The sequence below is a fragment of the Euprymna scolopes genome, chromosome 28, assembly GCF_053919585.1.
Source record: "Euprymna scolopes isolate OS-2025 chromosome 28, ASM5391958v1, whole genome shotgun sequence".
In the NCBI taxonomy this organism is placed as follows: Eukaryota; Metazoa; Mollusca; class Cephalopoda; order Sepiida; family Sepiolidae; genus Euprymna; species Euprymna scolopes.
In genome coordinates, this window is record NC_136509.1 from 65,583,579 (window position 1) to 65,608,601 (window position 25,023).

Here is a 25,023-nt window from a genome sequence, read left to right on the forward strand (position 1 = left end):
ATGATCTGTTCATATTACTCACAGATACATTGCCATAATGTGAACTAAGGCTGCTATAACTATTTCCAACCCGATGCCACTTTTACCATTTTTGCAGCAACCGCGATATAAGGTGCTACAAACTTATTAATACATTCGATTTTTAACTAGTTATATTAGTTTTTTTTAATTAAATAATTATAAAAGTAATATATTAAAAGAAAGGGGGAGCAACAGCCTTTTAGCTGATTGGTGTCTAGAAATATTTTCTGTTAGATCAAGTAGAAGACTCAAGTAATTTGTAATAAGATTCTTGCATGAGTCATTTCAAAGATTTCAGAGTTTAACATGACACACCTAAAGAACGTAAGAGATTACATTAACTGAAACATAAGAATAACATCCAAGATGAGAATCTGAAGAATCCAAATGATCACTTCTCATCTCAAACATTCCGAAATACTTTTGTTTTTGATTTGTGACTGTTAATGTTGAAGTGTGTAACAGATGAAAAATAAGTTTATAATGATCGAGGAAAATAAAATAGTCTTGCATTCTCCTTAACAATATTTTCCTTTTCTCTTATGTCCGTATTTTTCATGGGAATTGCTAAGTATTGCATATTCACTAATACCAACTTTTATGGTGGGCTATGAGACTGCCAATACAAATTTTAAATAGCTAAAATTATTTTACTTATGCTTTTTTATATTGTTTTCAGATTTGATGCTCGATTCAAGTGTCTAGTGAAACTCCTCATCCTTGAGAATGTCGATCTTCAACAAAAAAATCAACATATTCTGGGTGATTTTAATAAATGCAACAATATTTTTCACATTATTCTGCCTTCGTTATATAGATCTAAAAAAGATTTTAAGCATATCTCCTCATGCTCCTCATAAAATTACAACTCCACAGAGTGAGAAGGATGAATTTGATTTTAAAATTGTCGAACAGGACAATGTTCACTTAATTAATACAATACGAACATTAATTGATCCGCCATCGAAATTGGCCTACAATTTGAGTGAACCAAATAGACAGGATTTTTCCCTTGGACAAAGTTTTCTTGTCGACAGGATCTTTAAACAAAAGGTAAGTGATTTTATTTTTTTTAATGTTCTACAGTTCTCAATCAGTTTATCATGCTTAAGTTTAAAACAGCATTTTCATTGTTTGGTCAGGCTTATATTTGAAACAACATTTTTCCATCTGGTGGTTTGTCATGATAACGATTGAATAGCATTTTCATTTGTTGGTCATACTTTAGTTTTTAGACATATCAATCCATCTTTAACTCTTTGTAGTAATACGCATGAAAAACATTGATAATGCTTAAAATATCACAATACTGGCATACATAGAAAGAGCTTAAGAATCTAAGAATATTATTTAATTTAACAAAAAAGAAGTTATGAACATTTTTGTGCACGTTTGGATATTTTTCTCTTTTTAAGACCATATGTGTTTTCTCACATTTTTTACACAACTCTTTCAGTAAAAATGCTATATATTAAAAAAAAAACACACAAGATTAAGCAATGAAATTTGCCATCCAAATGTAATCTTGTGCAAGAAATCCGAATATGGCACTGCAAATCTCCAGAAATTAATGGTTTCCAAGTAATGCACATAAATATCTTGCAATACTATAAAAATTCCATGTATCCATTAAAAAATTGTAATCTATTTTATGTACAAGAAATTGAAATTAATACCAAGACTGTAAGAAATGAATACATTGCAAGATTTCTTTGATATTATTGTAGATTAGCAGGACCCGTTAACCAGCGTTGCCCGGTAGTAGTATGCACCCCCTCCCCCTTCCTCTGCGTAAAAATTTAAAATACAGCTATTTTGTTGTTTACCAACCCCCAACCTTCTCATGTGATAAATGGCTTTCAGAATAGACACTCCATTTTGTGTCTGGGGGTGGGGTTGTCACAAAATTTGTTGGAAGGTTCAACGTATTTTTCAAGTCATGGTTCAGGGTAAAGTTCAGGGCAAGTTATTTTAGTTTGCAAGACTGGAATTATGGTGACAAAAAGCTATCGAACCTTGTGTCCCTTAAAGGGAACAAAATTCCTGTAGTCATCTATACGTTACCAAATATAAATGTAAACGCTATTTCAGAAAGTGACTGTTTTAATTAAGCTGTAAAAGTAAACATTATAAACAGAACGGCTCATTTAAATAACAAACAATGGTGAATCTGCTTCTTAAACTTTAAATGGGTTAAATTTAATCACGTTATTATTGAAAATGTAATCATGCGAAAATCTGAAGTAATAATGTTATTCTGAAAGCCATTCTTTACATAAGGGGGTGTTTAGTGAGTAATCTGTGCTTCAGCCTTACAATGTAAGAAAAAAGAATATTGTAAAACATGAATTTAACCTGAAAAAACTATTTAAAAATTGCGTGGTACCAAAAAATTCATAAGCACCAAGTAGGAAAAAGTATGAACACACACGATGTAAAATAGTGTCAGAAGAGGACTTATGGAATGGGGGAGAAATTTGAGCTACTTTCTCTGTAGATTATGACGATGATGAAAATGGCGCTCCTAGGAATAAATGTATTTTTTTAATATTACAAATTAATGTGTCTGTAATGGCGTTCTATAGTTAAATAAGGTAGTGGCTATTAGCGTGAACATTAAATTTTTTATGTGCAATCTGTTGATGTAAACCTACAATATTTTGGTCCAGAGGGGGAAAACTGAGCCTCTTTTATTATATATAAGAATAACATTTGCTAAATCGCTCGCCCTGGCTCTCTTAAAATATGTGGTTATGTCTATTTAGGTAATTACTTATGAACACACCGAACTTCGCAGAAATAAAAAGAAAAAAAAACAGCAAACATATAAATTTGATATAAAAATTTAATGAAAGATAATCTTAGATTTTAGGGCAGTTAACCATTTTTTATGGGAAATTATCCTGTAAGTTTTTTTTTCCTTTTTGGACAATCGTAAGTGTTTTTAATAGTTTATATGAGGGGTTTAGGGTTACTGTTAAGGTTAAAGGAGATTTTTTTCAGGGCTGAACGTGTTGCTCAGTTAATGATACGACAGGTCCATGAAGGCACTTGGACATAAATCTAGTGGTAGGCTAATATATATATATATATATATGTATATATATATATATATATATATATATATATATATATATATACAATAAACGATATCTGCTTTTGTTTTCCTGATGAAATTCCTAAAAGAAGAGGTTTTAGACACGATTATCTGACATACAATGACCATTTTATAACATTTTAATCATTTCTTTCCTAAAAACTCTTCAAATATATCATGAATGAAATTGTGGGATTTTGAAGACTTAAAGCATTTTGTTTTTTAAAATATGACTATTTTAAGCATTTTTAAAGTCTTGCGTTGAATGATCTGTCATAAGGATTGAAATAGCATTTTCACTTGTCGATCATACTTAAGTGTGAAACAAAAGTTTTAGACATATCAATCCATCTTTATGACTGGCTCTATCAATCTGGTGATCTGTCATAAGGATTGAAATAGCATTTTGATTGATTGAACATAGTGTTCGATCAGATATAAGTTTGAAATAATATTTTTAGACATATCAGCCCATCATTTTAAGAGTCTCTGTCTATCGGGTGGTCTGTCTTTATTTAAAGAAACATTTCACCACTTTTTAAAATTGCTGATGTAATTCGAGCCAGATTGATCCAGGCTTTGGCTGGGGGACTGTTTGAGGTCTACAATAAATTAAGAGGTGGATGGGGGAATCCGTTGATGTATATGCCAATGAAATCAAGATTGGTGGAACTGGCAGGAATTAGAAGGCATGCAGTGGGTCATGTGGCCAAAGTGGCGTTTGTTATTGGTTCCTGGAGGGGATTTATAAGAAACTGCAGCAAGTCCCAGGTGTCAAGACCATGAAGATAAGCGAGCTGCTCCCAACTGCAAAAATACTAACAAGCACCCAACCCTCTGGATCCATATGAACAGCAGCTTAGAAAAATGTGAACAGAACGGGACAAAATCATGGATTGCATGTTTCAAATGTGGGGGCCCACACCTGTGGAGAGACTGCAGGAAGTTCTTGGAAATGGTGTGCTACAGGTATGATCAGAATGGTCACCTAGCAGTGAGCTGCATGAGCCCGGGAAACTAGTAAGGGAGGGCCCGAAGTGCCAGCGGCTTCCCCGAGAATACAAGTTTAATAGAAGGCAATAGAAGCATTTTCACATTAAAAAGTGATTGAAATCGATATTGAAACTAGAACTGTTGGAGAAAAGTATACCACATACTGAAGTTTCAATTGTTTCTGAACATGGTTTTGCTAGAGAAAAGTCTGTGATAAAGATCTAGTGGCAAACCTTGAATATAATGTTAGCAAAGAAAATTATTCCACATAAAAAAGTGGCAATTAGGATATTTTTTCCATCAACAGAACATTTTTTTTTAAAATTTTTGTCTTAAAATGGAAAATTGTTGAAAATCGTTCATGGAACCATTTAATGTTGCATGATTTTTAAATGACTTGGAATGAAATTAAGCATCAGTTCACCATGTATTATAAAGCTATTGTGAATAAATCAAATTTTTTAAAAAGAATATGTTACATAAACAATTTCAAAGATCAAATAAAACACTTTTTGAATGATCAAACATATTTGTCCTTATAACATTGAAGTATGTTGAGAGATATTTCTAACAAAAGATTTGATCAGTTTCATTGGCTCAAACAATATAAGGTGACAATTGCAGCTACAGTTTGATTACGAGACAAAAAACTTTTAAACATTGGACAATTTTTTCACATGCGAAAGGTTTAGGGTTTGATAATTTAAGTTTTTTTCAATTTCATAAAGACTTTTTACAACTTCTCATTTTGCTTTTTTGGACTTCAGAATCAAATAGTATTTAAAAAAAGCTTCAATAATCCAATTATTCTAAATTATTTAGGTGACTAACACTGTTGTCATTGTTCAGTGTGTCAGACTTTTGCATAGAGCTCATGATGATTGTGCCTTGGAATTGTTTGGTCTGCATGAAGTCCTCTTCATTGATCTCAGGTGTTTACTCTGAACACAGAGAACAACAAGGACAGAAGATGATGGATCCTGATGTCTGCCATAAGAGGAGGGCTTCGTCTTTGGCATGGAGGGTTGTACTGGTCATTGTGGTTCATCTGAAAATGTTTGTATCTTTTTGAAAGAAAACTGATAATAAATTAATCGATATGCTGGTAGATTCTTGAAGATGTAAAATGATGAGTCTGTTCAAATTCAATACTAGGTCAAACCTAATTAAAAGTATGTAAAAAGTAATTTGTATATGCTAACAGCTCCACAATCAGACCCAGTACCATAATTATCAGGAGTTTCAGCTCTTACTCCTCTACTACATCTCTGTAGTGTCAAGACCTCTCCAACCAGAGATCATAGTGACGTAATCTACTTTTCTCTCCAACACTCATTGTTGTTTTTTTTTAACCAGATCCAGTATGATGCCTTCTCCACTGCTTCCTGCACATCTGTCACAAAGTTTTTTATTTCTATTTTTGTTGTACAAACACAATGTAGCAGATTGTTGATTACTTTTCGCTCAACATATCCTCAAGTTCTCACAGCCAAATGATAATATTCCATATTCCATCCCTTTTCCTGGCAATCAATCAGTAGATCACTATAGCACTTATATTTTGTGTTTTCTGCAATTGCAAAATTATCCTCTCATAGTACAAACTTCTCAAAAAGGCTACTCCATCTGCTAGGGTTTTAGAACAAGCTCACTTTCGTGCTGAATCATACGCTTCCCCGATTGGAGCAACCGCTGCTACTACTACTACTTTTATTAGAACTAACAATGTGTATACAGATCCTGCCGAGGAGACCACCATTATTAAATTTTCTGATTCTACTGGTTCCCGTATGGAGTGTGACTCTGTACAATTTTCTGCTACCCTTCTTGCTCATGGCAAGTGTTATAACTGTGGAGGGAGACGTCACTTTAAGGATGATCGCCGTCATTGTCCTGCCCGCTATAAGGTATGTCGAAACTGTGGTAAACTTGGTCATTTCTCCAAAGTCTGGAGTTCTACTATGCTAACACCTTCACGTTCTATTTCTGCTATTATGGTAACCCATGCTAAAGGTGGTGATAGGTGCCTTCCCATTAATAAAATTGTTGAATTTAAAGGAAAAAAATTAACTGCCCTTACAGACACCGGCAGTTCTGATAACTTTATCAGTGCTCGTATTGTTAAAACAATGAAGCTGTTTACTTCAAAACGTAATTTTGTACTTTCCATGGCATCATCCGCCGTTTCCCTCAAACTATTTGAATATTGCACGGAGAACATTTCCTTCAATGGTTGCGAGTATAAAGAAATTGACTTTACAGTGCTTCCTGATTCCTGTATGGACATTATACTCGGAGTGCCTTTTTTAAAACTACATCAGGGTATCACTATTTTTGTATATTTAGTACAATTGGTTTATCCAAAGTGTACTACCAGATCGAAATTTGTCCCGAAGATCGTCCCTACACGGCCTTTCAAGCTGGAAATCGTTTGTACCAATTCAAACGAATACCCATGGGTGTCATTAATGGGGTTTCTGCTTTTCACCGGTTTATGAATTCTTTTATTTCTGACAACAAATTATCTGGGACTTTTTCATATATAGATGATATTACTATTTGCGGTAAAACTCAGGAGGAACATGATGTTAATTTGGAATGTTTTTTAAAGGCTGCCTCGACATATAACCTCGAAATAAACCGAGAAAAATCAAAGTTTTCACTTCATTCCATCAATTTGCTTGGATACCAAATTTGAAACGGGACTATGCAACCAGATCCTGAGCGTTTGAAACCTCTTTTACAAATGCCTCCTCCTTCCAATTCAGATTCGTTAAAGAGGTGTCTTGGAATGTTTTTGTACTATGCAAAATGGATACGTAAGTATTCATATAAAATTCGTCCACTGGTCGAAAATAAACAATTTCCCATGCCTCCTATAGTTATCAATTCCTTTGAAAAACTAAAGACGTTGCCGAATCGTCTTTAAAAGTTATTGATGATGAATTGCCATTTACTATTGAAACCAATGCCTCAGAAAAGGTTATCGGAGGCACTCTCCTACAGGCTGAGAGGCTTGTAGCGTTCTTTTCTTGGTCACTAAACCCATCTGAAATATGACTTCACATAGTTGAGAAAGATGCTTATGCCATAGTCGAATGTGTCCGAAAATGGAGGGATCTCCTTGCTGGGAAGCACTTTACTATTGTAACAGACCAGCAAGCCATATCTTTTATGTTTAAACCTGCTAACCGAGGAAAAAATAAAAATGATAAAATTATATGGTGGAAAATGGAACTTCTCCCATTGTCATACGACATAAAACACCGTCCCGGAAGTGAAAACATTGTTGCCAATGCATTATCGAGAGTATGTGGTGCTGCTGCTTCTTCCTTTGGAGGAACTAAAGTTACTACACAATTCATTAATACATCCTGGGGTACAGCGCTTTTGGTATTTTGTAAGGTCACGAAATATGCCATATTCAATTGATGAAATTCAACGTGTGATATCTGAATGTACAACTTGTGCCAAAATAAAATCTCAATTCTTTGATTCTAGTAATAATGCACTGATCCGTTCTACTGCTCCCTTTCAGCGCCTCTCCATAGACTACAAAGGACCTGTCCCAGTATCTTTGACGGGATATCGTTACATATTTACTGTCGTCAATGAATACAATCGATTTCCTTTTGCTTTCTCTTGTCGCGATTGTTCTTCGCAAACCGCAATCCAGTGCCTGACAAATATTTTCTCCATATTTGGACTCCCCTCATTTATCCATTCTGATCAAGGAACTTCGTTTATGTCGGAAGAATTCAAAAAAAATTTTGATGTGACCTGGAATTGGATCCAGCAACACTACTGCATACAACTCAAGAGGCAACAGTCCATGCGAGCGCTACAACGGCATTATTTGGAACATCTTGTTATTAGCTCTAGAATCTAGACGATTACCCCTTAGCACTTGGCAGGATGTTCTACAAGATGTTTTAAATGTTATTTGCTCCCTGTTGTGCACTAATACAAATGCAACTCATCACGAACGCATGTTCAACTTTGAAAGGAGCTCTTCTACTGGTACTACTTTACCTGTTTGGCTCTGTGACCCTGGGGAGGTATTATTAAAATGGTTTGGTAACAGGAGCAAATATGGCCCGATTGTCGAGGTAGTGGAACTCCTCGAAGCTAACCCTACACATGCAAGAATACGACATAATGATGGCTAGGAAGATTCAGTAGCGCTGAGACATCTTGCTCGCTTTTCACGCTCTGATAGTCCTCAAGATTCTGCTAAAAGTATTCAACCCAACATTGCAAATGCAGACCCAACCCAGTTGACCGAAACAAGTCCTGTAAGTACTACACCTTATACAGAAAATGAATTTGACTATAATAGTCAGAACCCTTTTTTTTCTTTTTTTTTTACACAGGCATCACCACATTATCAAGGCCAACAGGTACTCAAGGATAAGGGTTAAAGAGTGTACAGTAGAAATTGGACAATATAGTAATCATTAGTAATGAAAATTCAGTAAATTTGTTAACTTATATGGAACGGCTCATCAAGAACTTATTTACGTTAGACTTGAAGACAACCATATTGTAGTCAGCCGGAAAGCAGGAAAACGGAAGACAATTACACAGGCGTGCAGTTCTAAGAAAGATATCTACTGGATCGATAGAAAGATCCCACCATTTTTCCAGCGGCCTTGGCAACAGATTTGATGTACATGTTCCATTTAAGATCAGGAGTAACGGTCAAACCCAGAAGCTTGTCAAAACTTGAGGCCTCCTGAAGACGAGAGCCATTCATTTCAATTGATGCCAGATGTGGATCAGAATGTTCATGATGTAAAGAGAGAAGCTTGGTTTTAGATGCATTAAAAGTAATCAGCCACTCCTTTCTCCATTGTACCACGTGCTCAAGATCAGAGGAGAGAGAATTGGAGAGAACTTGGTCGTTTACTGTCTTAGATGTTCTACCATAAATGGTGGTGTCATCAGCATAAATGTCTACAAATGATGTAAGGATGTGATTTGGAAGATCATTAATGTAGATCAGGAAAAGAGTTGGGCCCAGGATGGCCCCCCTGAGGGACACCAGCATTAATACTGTGAGATTCTGATTTTTGCCCCTCAACTACTACTCTTATGAACCTATCAGAAAGAAATGATTTAATAATTGAGACGACATTTCCAGCTATACCATAGCTAGAGATCTTGTGAAGTAAACCTTTATGCCATACCCTATCAAAGGCCTTAGATATGTCAAGAGTAATTGCCCTAGAAAGGTTGCCTCCGTCAATAGATTTGCTAATCCTATGCGATATAACTGTAAGCACATCTGCTGTAGATCTAGCAGAACGGAAACCATAGTGTGTGTCACAAAGAACGTTATTTTTGTTTAGATGGTTGATTACTTCTGTATTTAGCACAGATTCCTGCAACTTACTCATGACGCACAGAAGACTTATTGGCCTGTACTGAGAGGGGGATAAGCGATCACCTGAATTCTTAAATACAGGACACACTGATGAGATTTTCCAGGGTGATGGGAAGCTATTCTCCTTAAGACAACCTTTAAACAGTTTTGTAAGTATGGGCGCTAGTTCTGGTCGAAGTTTTTTGAGTTCTATAATTGGAATACCGTCAGGGCCAGTTGCTTTACTGGAATTAAGGTTTTTGATTAGCTTGGCAACATCACGTACAGATATATGTATATCACATAGCTTGTTTTCTGATACAGGAGGAAATATTGGGGGTTGGCAGCCTTGGTTGCAAAGAGTAGAATTAACTGCAAAGTTCTTGGCAAAGAGTTTGGCTTTGTCTGATGCTGACGAGATTACCTCAGGTCCATTGATGATAGTTGGGATAGAGCATACACTTCTGTTCAGGATTCTGTTTGCTATTTGCCCAAACTGGTGGGAACCAAGCCGCTGCTCAGCTACTTTGGACTTGACGGATTGAGCATACAACTCTCTTGCATTCTTTATTACTTTCTTACAATGGTTGCTGGCAGTCCTGAAAGCGGCTTTAGTTTCCATACATCTATTACGTTGGAAGCAGTGGAAAAAGCGATTTCTGTGTGCAATGGCAGCAGCACATTCTGGAGAGAACCATGGCTGGCTGTTAGGTTTTTGCTGGAACTTTTTCGAGGGTATGAAACGATCAATACCTACAATTAACCATTCCGTCAGGTCTGATACTAAAGAGGACATATCCTTTTTAAACATGGAATGCAGAGGTAGATCCAATATAGATGTACGGAAGCTATCCCAGTCAGCCTTAGTGTATCGATATACTGTTCGATGGAGAGGTACGTCTGGGGACATTACATTTCATTTTTATCTTAATTGATACAACAGAGTGGTTGGAAGATCCCAGAGGCGACAGAACAGAAACTGAACATAGTTCAGGGAAAGTTGTGAGAAAAAGGTCTAATAGACTCGCATACTGGCTGTCATTGTCGGGCACACGGGCGTGTTCGTGAACAATCTGAGTGAGGTCATAAGCAATGGAGAAATCATGACAGAACCTCCCCTCATCATCGGTCTTGTTTGAGTGGGTCAACCATTCGACGTTGTGAACATTGAAGTCTCCACATACGTGAATGTTAGAGAACTAACCTTCCCAGAAGGCCACCAGTCCTTCAATAGCGAATTACGGCCACACCGATCTAACAGAATTTGCAGACCAGTCCAGTGACTGGATTTATAAAACCAAAAACTATTTACAATCTCTTTTACAAGTGGGGGAGATTGTTATTTTCATTTAAATTGTTTTGTTCTGTTTAAAATATTTTCATTTAAATTGTTTTGTTCTTACTATTAATAAAAAAAAAAAAATGCAAATTCAGTTTCTTGCCACGTGATTTTGCACGCATTTCTTTTTCTTTAAAAGTCTTCAGTTCTTTCTCTCTTGCTTTATTTGCTGTGAATTTTGTTCAATAAAGCCTTGGAAAGAGGTTTTGTTTTACGTTTTCATTTACTTACAACACTACAGGGAAACTACTATTTAAGCGCTAATATCCATATCTCCAGTTGATGTCAGTTCATCTTGATCTCCAAAAGCCACGATCTGGCTTCCACTGTTTGTAACTGTCTACAATTGTTACAAAATTCATGGCCACACCTAAAAAAACATCCACACACTAACTCTAAAATATATTGAAAAATCCCTTATTCAGTTCTTTGTCCTAAAATAACTTCCTATGCCTTTGTTCTACTGATAAACCCTTGTTAGCTGTGGTTTGAGTTGTCCCCCTTTGCAAATTGGCTGTTTGGAGAAATGGAAAACTAGATGGCTCTGGTTGATAGTCAATTTGCATAAGTGGAGAAATGGGCAGCATATAAACGGTATCTTTTTAAGCAGGTATGAAGAGCGCAGAGAGTGAAACGACGGTTGGAAGAAGTGACGGCGAATTCTTTTTGTGACGGTGAATTATTTTTGGACGTTGAAGAGCTCGACCTTTTGGAAGGAACAGCTGTGTCTTATATATTTTTTTTAAATTTCTTTATTTTTTCTACTTCACTACAAGCTATTTCGGCGGGAACTATGGAAGCAAAGAGAATCAGCAGTGAAATGCTTAAGATGTTCTCTGGAGAGGGAGATGTTATAACCTGGCTGACCAAGGTTAAACTTGTCGCTAAGTTGCAGGTCATCGTGGATGTAGCCAGCTTGATACCGCTGTATCTTGATGGTGATGCTCTGGCCCTATATCTGGAGATGTGGGAGGAGGATCGACTGGCTGTTGACGCCATTGAGGAAAAGTTGAAGGAAGCATTTACCGAAGGACCGTTTGTGGCATATGGCTAACTAAGCTGTATGGTGTGGACCGGAGAGGCTGTCGATGTTTACGCCAACAATATCAGGAGATTGACGGGACTAGCAGGATTCAATGGAGGAGGCCGTCGACAGATGGTTAAGATGGCCTTTATCAATTGTTTCCCGGACCATATTTCTATAGCTCTGCAGCAACTGCCCGGTGTAAATACTATGGAGGTGGCGGAGTTGATTACACAGCCTAGGGTGCTGGCCAGGAAAAAAAAGAGTGAGCAGGGAATCGTAGCTGTCACTCAACGAAGCAAACTGCAGCAGGAAATTGTGAAGGATGAAAAGCAGAGAGGACTGTGGCAGAGACCCAGGTTCTCTGGCAGATGCTACCGATGCCAAGGCCCCTATATGGCGAGGGAGTGCAGGGAGCCAAAGCCAGAAGTCGCGTGTTACCGCTGTGGGGAAGTCGGCCACATCAGCAGATTCTGCCCCCCAGGGAAACGAACAGGGGGAAGCCACTGCGCCGGTGGCTACCCCACTTATTTGATGAAGGCGCTTCAGGGTATGTCACCACAAGTAGAGGTGATCCTAAATGGACGAAGTGCAACAGCCCTTGTCAACACGGGCTGTACATCAACAATTGTCACCAAAGACATGGTTGACACATGCAATGGAACCAGCAGCATTACGGCAGTTGACGGCAGAGAGGTCAAGTGCAATGGCACAAGTATCATTCGGTTGATGGTACATGGGATGTCACTAACAATCCAGGTGATTGTTATTAACAAAATTGTCACAGGTGTTGATGTGGTGCTAGAGATGGACGCAATTGCTTGACTAGGGGGCGTTATGGTATATAAGAACTCCGTGAGATTTGGAGGACATCAAGGGGCTGCAGGTGTGCAATTCAAAAAAGGTGTCACAGGAACGGCCGGGTTAGACAAAAGTTGCACGATAGAGGACCAAGATTTCTCTGCACACTTTGATGGTGAGAAATGGACAGTCAAGTGGGCATGGAAGGGAAAACCTCCCATACTGAACAACAGAGTGGAATGCTACGAGCATACGTTGCGAGGAGGCACAAGAGTTGAATTTGAGAAGGAGGTGGACTGATGGATCTCAGAGGGGATTTTAAGACCATGGACGGAGAAGGTGGAAGGTGTGCTGCCGTTAATGGCAGTTGTTCAGCCCACAAAACAAAAAGTTCGGCCAGTACTGGACTTCAGGGAGCTGAACGTACACGTTGCGTGTCACACGGGAGGCGATGTGATTGACGTGTGCAGAGAGACCATGTGAGAGTGGAGGCAGATTCAGAAGGCTGCGGCCATTGTGGATTTAAAATCTGCATACCTACAGATCCACATTTCACAGGAATTCTGGAAATACCAGCTGATCAGATACAAGGGCCGAACGTACTGCCTGACTAGGTTGGGTATTGGCCTGAATTCTTCACCAAAAATCATGGCAGCGATCCTCAAAACGGTGCTAAGCATGGAGGATGCAGTCAGAAGAGCCACCAGTTCCTACATTGATGATATTTTGGTGGATGAGACGGTAACAACTGCTGAGGACGTAGTAAAACACCTCAACAGCTTTGGGCTAATTGCAAAACGCCCAGAATCGTTGGAGGGAGGAGCTGTGTTAGGGCTCCAACTAAGAAAGGACCAGATAGGATGGTTAGTGTTCCGGAGGGGAAAAAAAAAAAAAATTGAGCAGGTGAGAACTCTTCTCAATATGCGGAAGACTGGTGGGCAATTACCCTATTGCAGGATGGCTACGGACTGCATGTAGTTATATCAAAAGGCGAGCTAGTAGAGCGAAGTGGGAGGATGGAGTTGATAAAGAGACTGTGGACATTATGAGAGAGATTATTGAAGAGGTGAAGAGGGAGGATCCAGTGAGAGGTGTTTGGCATGTACCCAACAATGCAGAAGGTGTTGTGTGGTGTGATGCAAGCTATATAGCAGTGGGGGTCACCTTGGAGATAGGTGGTCTTACTGCAGAAGATGCTGCTTGGTTGCGGAAGGAGGATGACGTGGCTCACATAAATGTGGAGGAACTGGATACAGTTGTGAAGGGCATCAACTTAGCCTTGAAATGGGGGCTACAGAATGTTGAGGTGAGGACCAACTCAGCCACTGTGTTCTCTTGGATCCAGTCCGAAGCTACAGGAGAAAGGAGGGTGAAGATGAAAGGTGCTGCCGAGATGCTAGTAAAGCGTCGATTGATGATGTTAAGGGAGCTGATTAGGGAATTTGATCTTCAACTTAGGGTCACTATCGTTCCTTCAGCGAAGAGCAGAGCAGATGTGATGACGAGGGTCCGGAAGACCTGGCTAAAGGTGCCGAATGAGGCGGCTGTTGCAATATGTTGTTTGAATGAAGACACTCTGAAGGATTTGCATGACATGCACCATTTTGGAGTGGATAGAACCTTGTTCTTGGCCAGGAAGGTGGACCCCAGAATCACAAAGGAGGCCGTTAGGACAGTGGTTGAGAGATGCAGCTGGTGTCAATCAATCGACCCTGCGCCGAGTAGACATGAAGCTGGTGAGGTTCAGGTGGCAGAGAACTGGAGCAGGTTGGCGATAGACGTAACGCACTATCGACAGAGGCCGTATCTGTCAATGGCCGACTGTGGACCAGGAAGAGTAGCCATTTGGAGGGAAATCAAGGTGGAAAATGCAGGTGAAATTGCAAAGGTCTTGGAAGAGGTGTTTTTGGAGAGGGGTCCAGTGACGGAAGTGCTAATGGACAATGGAACTGCCTTTCACTCAGCTGCCATGGAGAATGTGTTGGATAAGTGGGGAGTGTGGCGCTATTTCAGGGCTGCATATAGACCAGGCGGAAACGGAATTGTGGAGCGGCATCACAGGACCATTAAGGCTATAGCTGAAAGGGGCCAGATTTCGCCGCCAGAAGCTGTCTTCTGGTATAATATGGCTCCAAAGTCAGGGCAAAAAGTGAAGTCAGTGCCGCAGAGGGCAGTTTTCAAGTATGAGTGGCGGCATCCCCGAACTGCACAGGTACCCGCGGAGGAAGGCGAGAAGCGAGCGACTGTGCGAGTGGGAGAGGAAGTGTGGATCAAACCGCCTGATGCTCGCTGTACCACACGCTGGGGGAGGGGCATTGTGACAAGTGTCCAGTCCCCGAACAATGTATCTATCGACGGCATCCCTCGACATATCCTTGATGTGCGGCCGGTAGTGGTGTCATCAGAGGAAGACACCGATGTTGAGCCAAGTAGCGACGTTCACGAAGAGGCTCCGTGGAGATCGCAGCGAGAGAGATGGCCGCCATGTTGGTCGAGCGACTAAGTTATGGGTTGACATGTGATGATCGTGTAGATCAAGGGGGCGTGTGTTTGAGTTGTCCCCCTTTGCAAATTGGCTGTTTGGAGAAATGGAAAACTAGATGGCTCTGGTTGATAGTCAATTTGCATAAGTGGAGAAATGGGCAGCATATAAACGGTACTTTTTTTAAGCAGGTGTGAAGAGCGCAGAGAGTGAAACGACGGATGGAAGAAGTGACGGCGAATTCTTTTTGTGACGGTGAATTATTTTTGGACGTTGAAGAGCTCGACCTTTTGGAAGGAACAGCTGTATCTTATATATTTTTTTTAAATTCTTTTTTTTTTTACTTCACTATATTAGCTGATAAGCTTATTTCATTGTTTGTCTCTTTTGCACCAACTTACTAACACTTAAAAGTAGGCAGGAATACAGATAGCATCACACCTGTGTACCCCTCCTCCAAGCCCTGAACCTCTTAGCATTTCTATTATTTAATATCTATAATGCTCAAGTAATAAATAAAGCATCAGATCCTACAGTAATTTTGTAAGGTCTTAGATCAAAATGGTATCTCTTTTTTTCAAATGTCTTGGATAATATATGTTAAGAATATTTGAGATCAATCCCCAAATTCCTAGGTGGATTGTTTACTGATGAAAGATACAGTGGCATGGTTTTGTTGAGGACATGCATTGCATGGAGAGAAATGATATGAATATGATACGAAGGATATATACTGTGATTTATGAAGACAGACTTAGTTCTGATGATCTCTGAGGAAGATTAAATGTGGACAGTATAGGGAGATGTGTGCAGAAGAGTATACTTCGATGGTATAACCACATTGTAAGAATGAATGCAAGTTCTTGCTTTAATGTATGTAGAACAGTTGAGGTAGCAAGTTTTATTCACAAGCGAAGGCCAAGGAAAACAGAAAGTGATAAAAGTGAACCTGAGGAATAAAGACCTATTGAGAAATAGATTACTTTTGATGTCAATTTCTTAAAATAGTCCAACTCCTGCCATCTTGTAAAATAGACGTTGAAATTATTGTTATTATCTCAATAATGATTATGATTTGTTGAAAACGAGAAGTAATAAATGTTAAATTACTGCCCAAGTGTAGGGCTGCCTCTCTCAGTACTGATGGACCCAAAGTTTTTCTCAGGTCACCCATCTAGGAGGAAAACTCTGATAAACCTGTGTCACTGACATCATACGCCTTGGCACCAAACAAACTGTGGACAGAGACCTCCTTAGTTCTGGCTGACAATCTCCCTAGAGTTGATGACTCAAACAAATTACCGGTTTGCAAACCTAAACTGCTTCAGGAGTAGTTGACTCTGTGATTAAAACGTACTACAAACCTGACCTTGTACAACGTGCCGTCCGTTTCAGGAAAGGAATTTTTTTAAAATATGGCAGCTCCTGCTATTTATGGACTGGTGGTCATTGGAGGTAAAGAGAGTTGGGGAAATATGCAAATAAGATAAAAATCCTGTGCCAGAGAGAACGTGTCTCTCTTTGGTAGAAGTTCTGACAGATGTGTGCTCGAGTTTGATACTGACAATTGCAAGAAAGAGAACATAATGGTTGGGAATTCTTTCTTTGGACATTACTTTCTAATAATACCAACATATTTAACTGCAAGGCATTTCAGCACAATGACAAAAATGAACAGTCGAGTAAGATTAAGCAGCGACATCCTAAGGCCGTTTACTGGAAAAGGTGATGCGGTCGCGTGGCTTAACAAACTGAAGTTGGTAGCAAAGCTACAGAAGATTGAAGACATAGCCACATTGATTCCAATGTGTTTAGATTCCAATGTGTTTTTAGATAGACTTTAGCGGTCTATCTAAAAATGGGAGAGACAGGTCAGACCATTGCTGAGAGTATTGAGAACCGATTAAAGGCCGCATTTTCAGAGAGAACGTTTTAGGCTTATAATAAGCTCAGAGATCAGAGAGTTGGTGGATGTATATGCAGAAGAGATAAAGCGACTAGCGGGATTGGCTGGATATACAGAATACAACCTTGCGAAGACTGTTAAACTGAGTTTCCCTGACCGCATCTCTATGGAACTGCAACGACTTACTGAAATTGAAACCATGGAAGTGTTAATACTGGCAAAACAGATTGGTGAACTGGGGGCAGTCGCAGCCTCTGCGGCAAACAATCAAGGCAGAGAGGACCGAACATTAATGAAACAAAGTCGTAGATTTACCGGTAAATGCTTCAGATGTCAAGGACCCCACCTGATGTGAAACTGTAGGGAGCCGTGACTGGACATTTTCTGTTTTCAGTATGGCTAGATGGGGCACATTAGCAGGAATTGCTCTTTGCTTCCGAGAAACGAGTAAAGTGGGGCTATTGCAGCAGTAGTCACCCCTTTTATAGTGAAAAGATGTGAGAGTTTGTTGCCACAAATACTAGTCGCTATTAACGGGAAAAGGGCCAGAGCCCTTGTTGATCTCAGATATACAACAATACTTGTTACTACAATGTTGGCAATTCTTGGAATGGAACCAGCAACGTTAAAGCAGTAGATGGCAGAGAAGTGAAATGTTGTAGAGAGGCTGATGCTGAGATCGTGGTGAGGAATATGCTACTGCAACTAAAAATGATTGTACTGAATAGGCTTCTTGCAGAAATTGACGTGGTACTGTGGCTGGATGTGATAGACCGATTCGGAGGAGCTTACCATTGCTAAAGAGCAGATGAAGTTCGGCAATCAGAGTGCACCAAGAATGACAAGAAGTACAACCAGGAGCAACAACACCCAACCAGCAAAACCCGACGGCCACATCTGATTGAGAATGAGAACTTTCAGGTCTACTTTGATGATAAATGGATGGTAGAGTGGCAGTGGACCACAGACCTATCTGTTAACAAAATGGAATGGCTTTTGGATTAAGGCAGGAAAGTTGATGTTTGGATGAGGAAACGAGATACCCAAAGCCTAACCAAGAAAGTGCTTTTCTCTGTAAGTGGAAAGTTGGTTGGACATTAACCTATAGTTGCGTGCAGTTTTATTAAAAGGCAGATAGGTACAGACAGTTGGAAGAATGCAATTGATCAAGAAGTGCTGCTCATGATACAAGAAGGCATTGCAGAAGTGAAAAAAATGGATCCTGTAAAAGGAGAATGGTATATAAAAAGGAGCCACGAAGGGGTAATATGGAGTGACGTTAGCAGCCTAGCATTAGGGGTATTATTTGAAATAGAAGCGACTGTTGGAGATGGTGCTTGGCTATGAAAAAAGGATGATAGCGCCCCTAACAATGTTGCAGAACTTTATGCTATGACGAAGGGTATCGATCTGGCTTTATGGCTTAAATCGGAGGTGTCTGGTGATAAACAGATGAAGACCAAAAGAGCAGCAGAGATGCTTCTTTTCTTTTTTTTTTTTTTTTTTTACAAGGTGGTCACCACTTATCAAGGCCCGGAAGCCATTCGGGGTTAAGGGTTATTACATGTACAGTACGTTAGTATTAGAGATTTAATTTAGTGTCTTACTTAAGGGGGTGGTTCATCAGGAATTTGTTTATGTTGAACTTGAAGACATCCAGGTTGTAGTCAGGTGGGAAACAGGCAGACGGAACAGTTCCACAGAAAGAAGCTTTGTTCATGCAATCTATGTTTTGGTTTTGGCACAGATAAAGAGTGGGGAAAATATTTTGGCAGTGATTTCAACTATATGGGTGTTTATCGTGAAAGATTGGCGAGGGGGGGACCAAAGATTGGAGCTCAGACGAGTACTTTCCATGAAAATAACTATAAAACAAAGAGAGGCTCGCAACATTTCTCTTGTGGGAGAGAGGTTGAAGGGAAGAGAAACGGGCATCCCCCACTAAGCCACAAAGCCTATTTTGTACTCTGTCAAGGCAGGATAGGCTGTTTTTAGCAGCTCCTGCACAGATGCGGCAGCAGTACTCCATCCTTGGACGTACTTGGCTTTTATATAGATAGAGAATTGCATCAGTAGTGAGATATCTTCTGGAGCGGTAGATGGATCCTACCATTTTTCCAGCGACCTTGGCAACTGACTTGATGTATGTGTTCCATTTCAAATCAAGAGTAAAGGTCAAACCCAGAAGCTTATCAAAACATGAAACTTCCCCTAGACGAGAGCTATCCATTTCAATTGATGCCAGATGGGGATCAGAGCGTTGATGATGTAAAGATAGGAGATGCATTAAAAGTAACCAGCCACCTCTTCCCTCATTGTACTACGTGCTCGAGATCAGAGGAGAGAGAATCAGAGAGAACTTTGTCATTTACGGCCTTTGATGTGTTACCATAGATGGGGATCAGAGCGTTACTATACATGCAATAACCCTTATCTCCGAGTGACTTCTGGACCTTGATAAGTGGTGACCTCCATGTAAAAACAAAAAAAAAAAAATGTAGGCACATATTCCATGCCCATGGAGATCTTGGGGGTCAGATTTAGATGTTAAGTCATAGTATTCTTTAACTATGAACTCGACTAGGGAAGTTGTCGGCCTTATGCCAGTTTCGCTTAGGAAGAATATGTCCGGTTTCGTCTCCTGTAATTGGGTTTCAACCTCTGGAAGGTTGGAATGTAGGCCCCTGATGTTGGAAAAGGAGACATGGCAGTAGGGATCTACGTTGGAGGATGGGGTTCTAGGTTTATTCGTGTTTTTGAGATATTTCATGTTGAGGATTTGGGACTTGTGGAACAGGTCGACAAACTTGATTAGAGCAAGACAAAGAGGAAAACAGGAGAGAAAAGGACAGGAATTTTTTTTTTTTTTTTTGTAGCACATGATAAGGTAAAGCTGTAACAATTACCCACTAGTATGGCATCGAGAGACCCCACCATAAACTACTGCATGGTCCAGAATCCATTCACCAGATGGCAATACAGTAGCCCCAGTACTTTGCACCTGCTGATAGGACAGTCTCCTTAGTGGTTAATCCAAGGTTCGAGTCCCTGAATATCAGGCGGATAACGTCAGCCCAGATGGAACATTTACCTCCAGTACTCTTACTAGTGACATGGACACAAGGATAGACATAGAAACAGAAAATTTCCGACATCTCAGGCTATTGTTCACGAAGTACTGCCGATCTGGAAAGCAGCTTTTTCTTTATCCTTTGTCAGAAAAATCATTCATTGGAAATTGGGACTGAGGGAGAAATAAGGAGAAGCAAGAGTAACGAGAGCTGCCGATAATGCATCCACAATGCATTGTCTACCCTCCATTAAAAAAACAGTATGTAAAGGACTTACTAATATTTACTTAGTATATATCCGTAGTTCTAATTCGAAATTAAAGATATTTGAAGATAAATTCCCTCCCATATTTACGAATGAAATGAAAATGGAATACATTACTGTAATTTCCGTTTAAATATATCAAACTTTTTTCTTCTTTTGTCAAGAGACACCTCCGACAAAAGAATTATAATAAAAACAATTTCGCTCCAAAATAATTTTTAAAATACCGGTGTGAATTATCACATGTTGAGATATTCATTAAACTTATTTCTTCTTATCCAAAAGACACCTCCAGTGCATTTGAATGCTTTCCATTCATTAACTCTTGCTTTTGGGTTTCAATGCTTATGACAGACGGGGTGGGAAAGGGTCGCGGTGGGAGGGAGAGCAGTAATCCTAAAACTTTTTTTTCCTTTCTTGGGGGGGGGGGCGCTTTCTAGATAATTTTGCAACGGCTGACTGAAATAAAATATAAACACTTATTAAGAGTTTACTTGGCACTCCTGGAAACTTGATCCAAGAATTCAGACTGAAGGTAACTGTCACCTTGCTTCCATCACAGAAAAATAAAGCAGATGGGCTGATGAGAGTGAAGAAATCCTGACTAAGGAAAGAGAAAGACATGGCTCCAGTGTGTTTTGGAGTAGAGTATCAAAAAGACCTGCATAAGATGCATCATTTTGAAACGGAATGACTTTTATACCTAGCAAGAAAAGTGAATCTGCACATCACAATGCAAGATCTCCAAGAGGTGGTAGAACAATGCACCATTGCACGATTAAAGTTGTGGCATCGAGAAGCCAAATTTCACCCCAATATGCTGTATTTTGTTATAATATGGCACTGAAATCTGGCCAAGATGAATAGTCAGTGCCACACTGATCTATTTTTACATATGAATGATGACATCCATTGGCTGCAACAGAGAGTGGAACAGGCACACACAGAGATCACGTGGTGAAGAGGTGTGGTGAAACCACCCAATTCTCATTGCACAACCCACTGAGGAAGAAGTATATTGTAACTGAAGTACACTCCTAAAACAAAGTGGCATTTAATAGAATGCCACGTCACATCTTAGACATACAGAGAGATTCTTTGCCACCAGAGGAAGAAGAGGATGATGAAGTTCTTGAAGAAGAACCTATACAACAGTCACACTGCAAACGAAGACGCCCAGTGTGGATGGTGGACTTGAGACCAATTATTGATCTTAAAGATCGAAGGGGCGTGTGATTAAAAAGTAGTACAAACCTGACCTTGTACATCCGTTTCAGGAAAGGGATAAAGAAAAAAAAATGTCCGATGCTGCTATTTATGGTTGGGAATTGGGGGGGGGGCTTTACTTTCTAATAATACTAGCATATTTTACTGCAGACTCTGCTTATTGCCCGGCTTTCATACTCCTTCTTTGTCTATTAGCCAGAGGCACTCAATGATTGGCCTTGTTTCCTGTCTAGAGCAATAAACGCGATTTCTACCTCCTGTCTCATTCCAAGCCCCTAAAACTGGGCATATTTAGGATGTCTCATATGTCCACACAGGCTGGGACGCTCTTGTTTGACAGATTTGAGGGTACTAGTTTGACAGTTTTTCTAACTGCTGTATTCCGACTGAAAGTACAGGAGCCCCAACTCTTCGATGATCCAAAAATCATATTTTCTCCTGTTTTTGATGCCATAAAAAATCTAGACCTTTCAAAAACGTATAGCCCTGATGTCATCCCTGCTATACTATTAAAAAATGCTCTGCTGAAGTTGCCCTGGTTCTCTATACAAATTCTATAACAAAGCCTTATCAAATCTTGCTTTCTTGACTGCTGGAAAACTCCTTCTGTTGTACTAGTTATTAAGAAGTCTGGCAAAAGACCTGACCCACTCAGTTATCGCCTCATTAGCCTCCTCCCTCTCTTCATCAAAATCTTTGTCCTTAATTAAGCACAAGTCACCTCATAGATAAAATTCTTTCCAACTGAAAGTATGGATTTAGGCATGCCTGTTCTACTGCAGATAACCTAATTGTCATCTCTGAATGCATATACCATGCACTGAATAAGACAGGTGAAGCTAGATCAATAGCCATAGATATATCTAAAGCCTTTGATATTTTGGCATGATGGTCTTCTCATGAAAATTAACTCATATGGATGAATACTAAACTTCTTAAATTCTTAAATACTTAACTTCTTAAATTCTTCTTCAACGAAAGAGAAATCCAGGTTGTCCTTCATGGTTGTACGTTAAAACATTATATATATAAATCTTTAGAGGTAGACCTTTAGTCTGTAGTGGAATGGGTCTTTGAATGTAAACTAAGCTCCTTTTCTTTTAATAACTACAAGACACCTTCTTAACCACCAATTACTTCTCAATCACTATTCACAGCCAACATGAATTGGAACAAATACATTAAAGTAATTGCCAAGGTAGCTATGAAGAACATGGGCTATTGCCACCATGCTAGAAGGTTATTCACACCTGAGTGAATCCTGTATCTCTACAAAGCCACTATTCACCCATGCATGGAATATTGTTGCCACATCGGGCTGGTTCATCTGCCATTAGTTTCTTGCTCTTAGACAGGGTTCAAAAAAGAGCTGCCAACCTAATAGGTTCCATACTATCAACCAAACTACAACCTCTGTCCCATCACCGAAATGTGGCATCTCTACGCTTGTTTCACAAGTATTTTAATGGAATTTGCTCTGACAAACTTAAAGAACTTGTACCCCCTTGACATAGATACCCTTGACATAGATACCCTTGACAAGTTGCAAAATCCAACCTTTACACTGTAGAGATCCCGAGATTCCATAAAGCCTTCTACTCAAATAGCTTCTTCCCTCAAACTGCCAGACTTTGAAATTCCCTACCGGGTCCCTGCTTCCCCAACTGTACTGGCATGCAGAAGTTCAAGTGTAATATGAACAAATATCTTGCTGCCCAACTCCCTACATAGTATCTCTGTAAATTTGGTCCCAGATAGTATCCCGTTATGACAACGTGACATTGTGCTTTGTTTTGGGGTAAAATAACAAGAGCAAGCTTTTAAAGTCTCACAATGTAACACAGTTTGGTGTATTTTTGATCTCCAAAAGAATATTTGTTAATGAAAAATTATTATGTCTGAAAGTTGTTTGCAATTTAATATATCTAAAAAAATTGCAACTCTGTCGCTTTTAAAGTTAATAGTATTCCTGTAGTTTTTATTGATTTATGTCTTGATATCATTTTTGACGAGATCAGCTTCAGTATAAACTAACACTTTATATCTTCTATTGTTAGAGGAAATTTAACTGTTTTAATAGTTTTTACTTTCACTCCATCTCCAAAACAAAATGTTCTGTTAGACTTAAGTTTCCACTAGCTATTTATCTCAGTCATTTAATGCGTCAAAGAATATGTTAAATCAAAGTTCTTTAGTAACAGTTTGCAATCAAGCAGAGTACCACACAGCAATACGATTATATCCTCACTCAGATACCTGCACGAGCGTGGGTAGAGGAGTCTACGAGCGAAAATGTGCTACCCAGCTGTATCCCAAATGAAAAGAAGACGGATTCCAAAACAAAAAATATATTTTGTGTGTGTGTGTGTATATATATATATATATATATATATATATATACTAGCAAAACTACCCGTCGTTGACTGGGTTCAAAAACAGCCTACAGGAAATGGACTCTGATTTATGAAAGTATGATAGGTTATGAAAAGGAACGGTTGTAAAGAGATAGCTTCGAATTTGGGGGTATCAAAACCAAAACCAAATATGATGAAAGTAAAAATAAAATAGATAAACCCCAGAATTTATTATACCATACCTGTTCACACTGAAACACTTATCACAATATTCTGTGGATCTATATAAAAAAAAACCTTATTAAACTTAGTAACATATTTCCATTCTATGGAGGTCAGGTGCGAACGAACACCCCATAATTTTATTATACCATATTTCTTCAAACTGAAACATAATTATCAAAGTATACTTACGCAGATAGATATGAAAAGTCTTTATTAAAGTTTGTGCCTATTTCCATTCAATGGAGGCCAGGCGCGAACGCAGACCCAACAATTTTATTATACCATCCTTATTTAAGATAAAACATACTTATCAAAGTATTCTTATGTACATCTATATCAAAAACACTTGTAAACGTTTTTTTTTTATTTTTAAATTTTTTATTTCCATACTTTGTGGACAAGGCACGAACGCAGACCACACAATTTTAATGAACCACCGTTCTGTCAGATCAAACATACCCATTCCCGTGTCTCGATATATCTTCTATCCTTATATGTAATCAGTTTTTTAAAATAGTCAACCATATAGGAGCCTATTCGTGACCACACACACACACACACACACACACACACACACACACACACACACACACACACACACACACACACACACACACATTCAGCTTTATATTATATATATATATGTTATATATATTATATATATATTATATATGTGCGTGTGTATTAGTTTTTTATTTTTATTTTTATTTTCATAAAAATCAAAGCATTTTTTTTTTACAATCATCGTAAACTGCATATTTGTATATAAATGTTTAATTTACGTATATATAGCTCTAAACATTCGACCTTCTCGTTTTTGACCATCCCTCTTGAGAAAGCCTGCATAAGACGG

The 25,023-nt window shown here is 39.0% G+C and overlaps 1 protein-coding gene across 1 annotated transcript in view; it reads left to right on the forward strand.

Moving 5' to 3' along the window:
* Positions 1-25,023, forward strand: part of LOC145249683 (uncharacterized) — a 126,590-nt gene that overhangs the window by 88,090 nt on the left and 13,477 nt on the right. The window contains exon 2 of the mRNA XM_080111480.1: positions 701-1,074. Within this exon, the coding sequence (XP_079967606.1) occupies positions 748-1,074 (327 nt within the window). The 5' untranslated portion in view covers positions 701-747. The remainder of the gene's footprint in view (positions 1-700; positions 1,075-25,023) is intronic.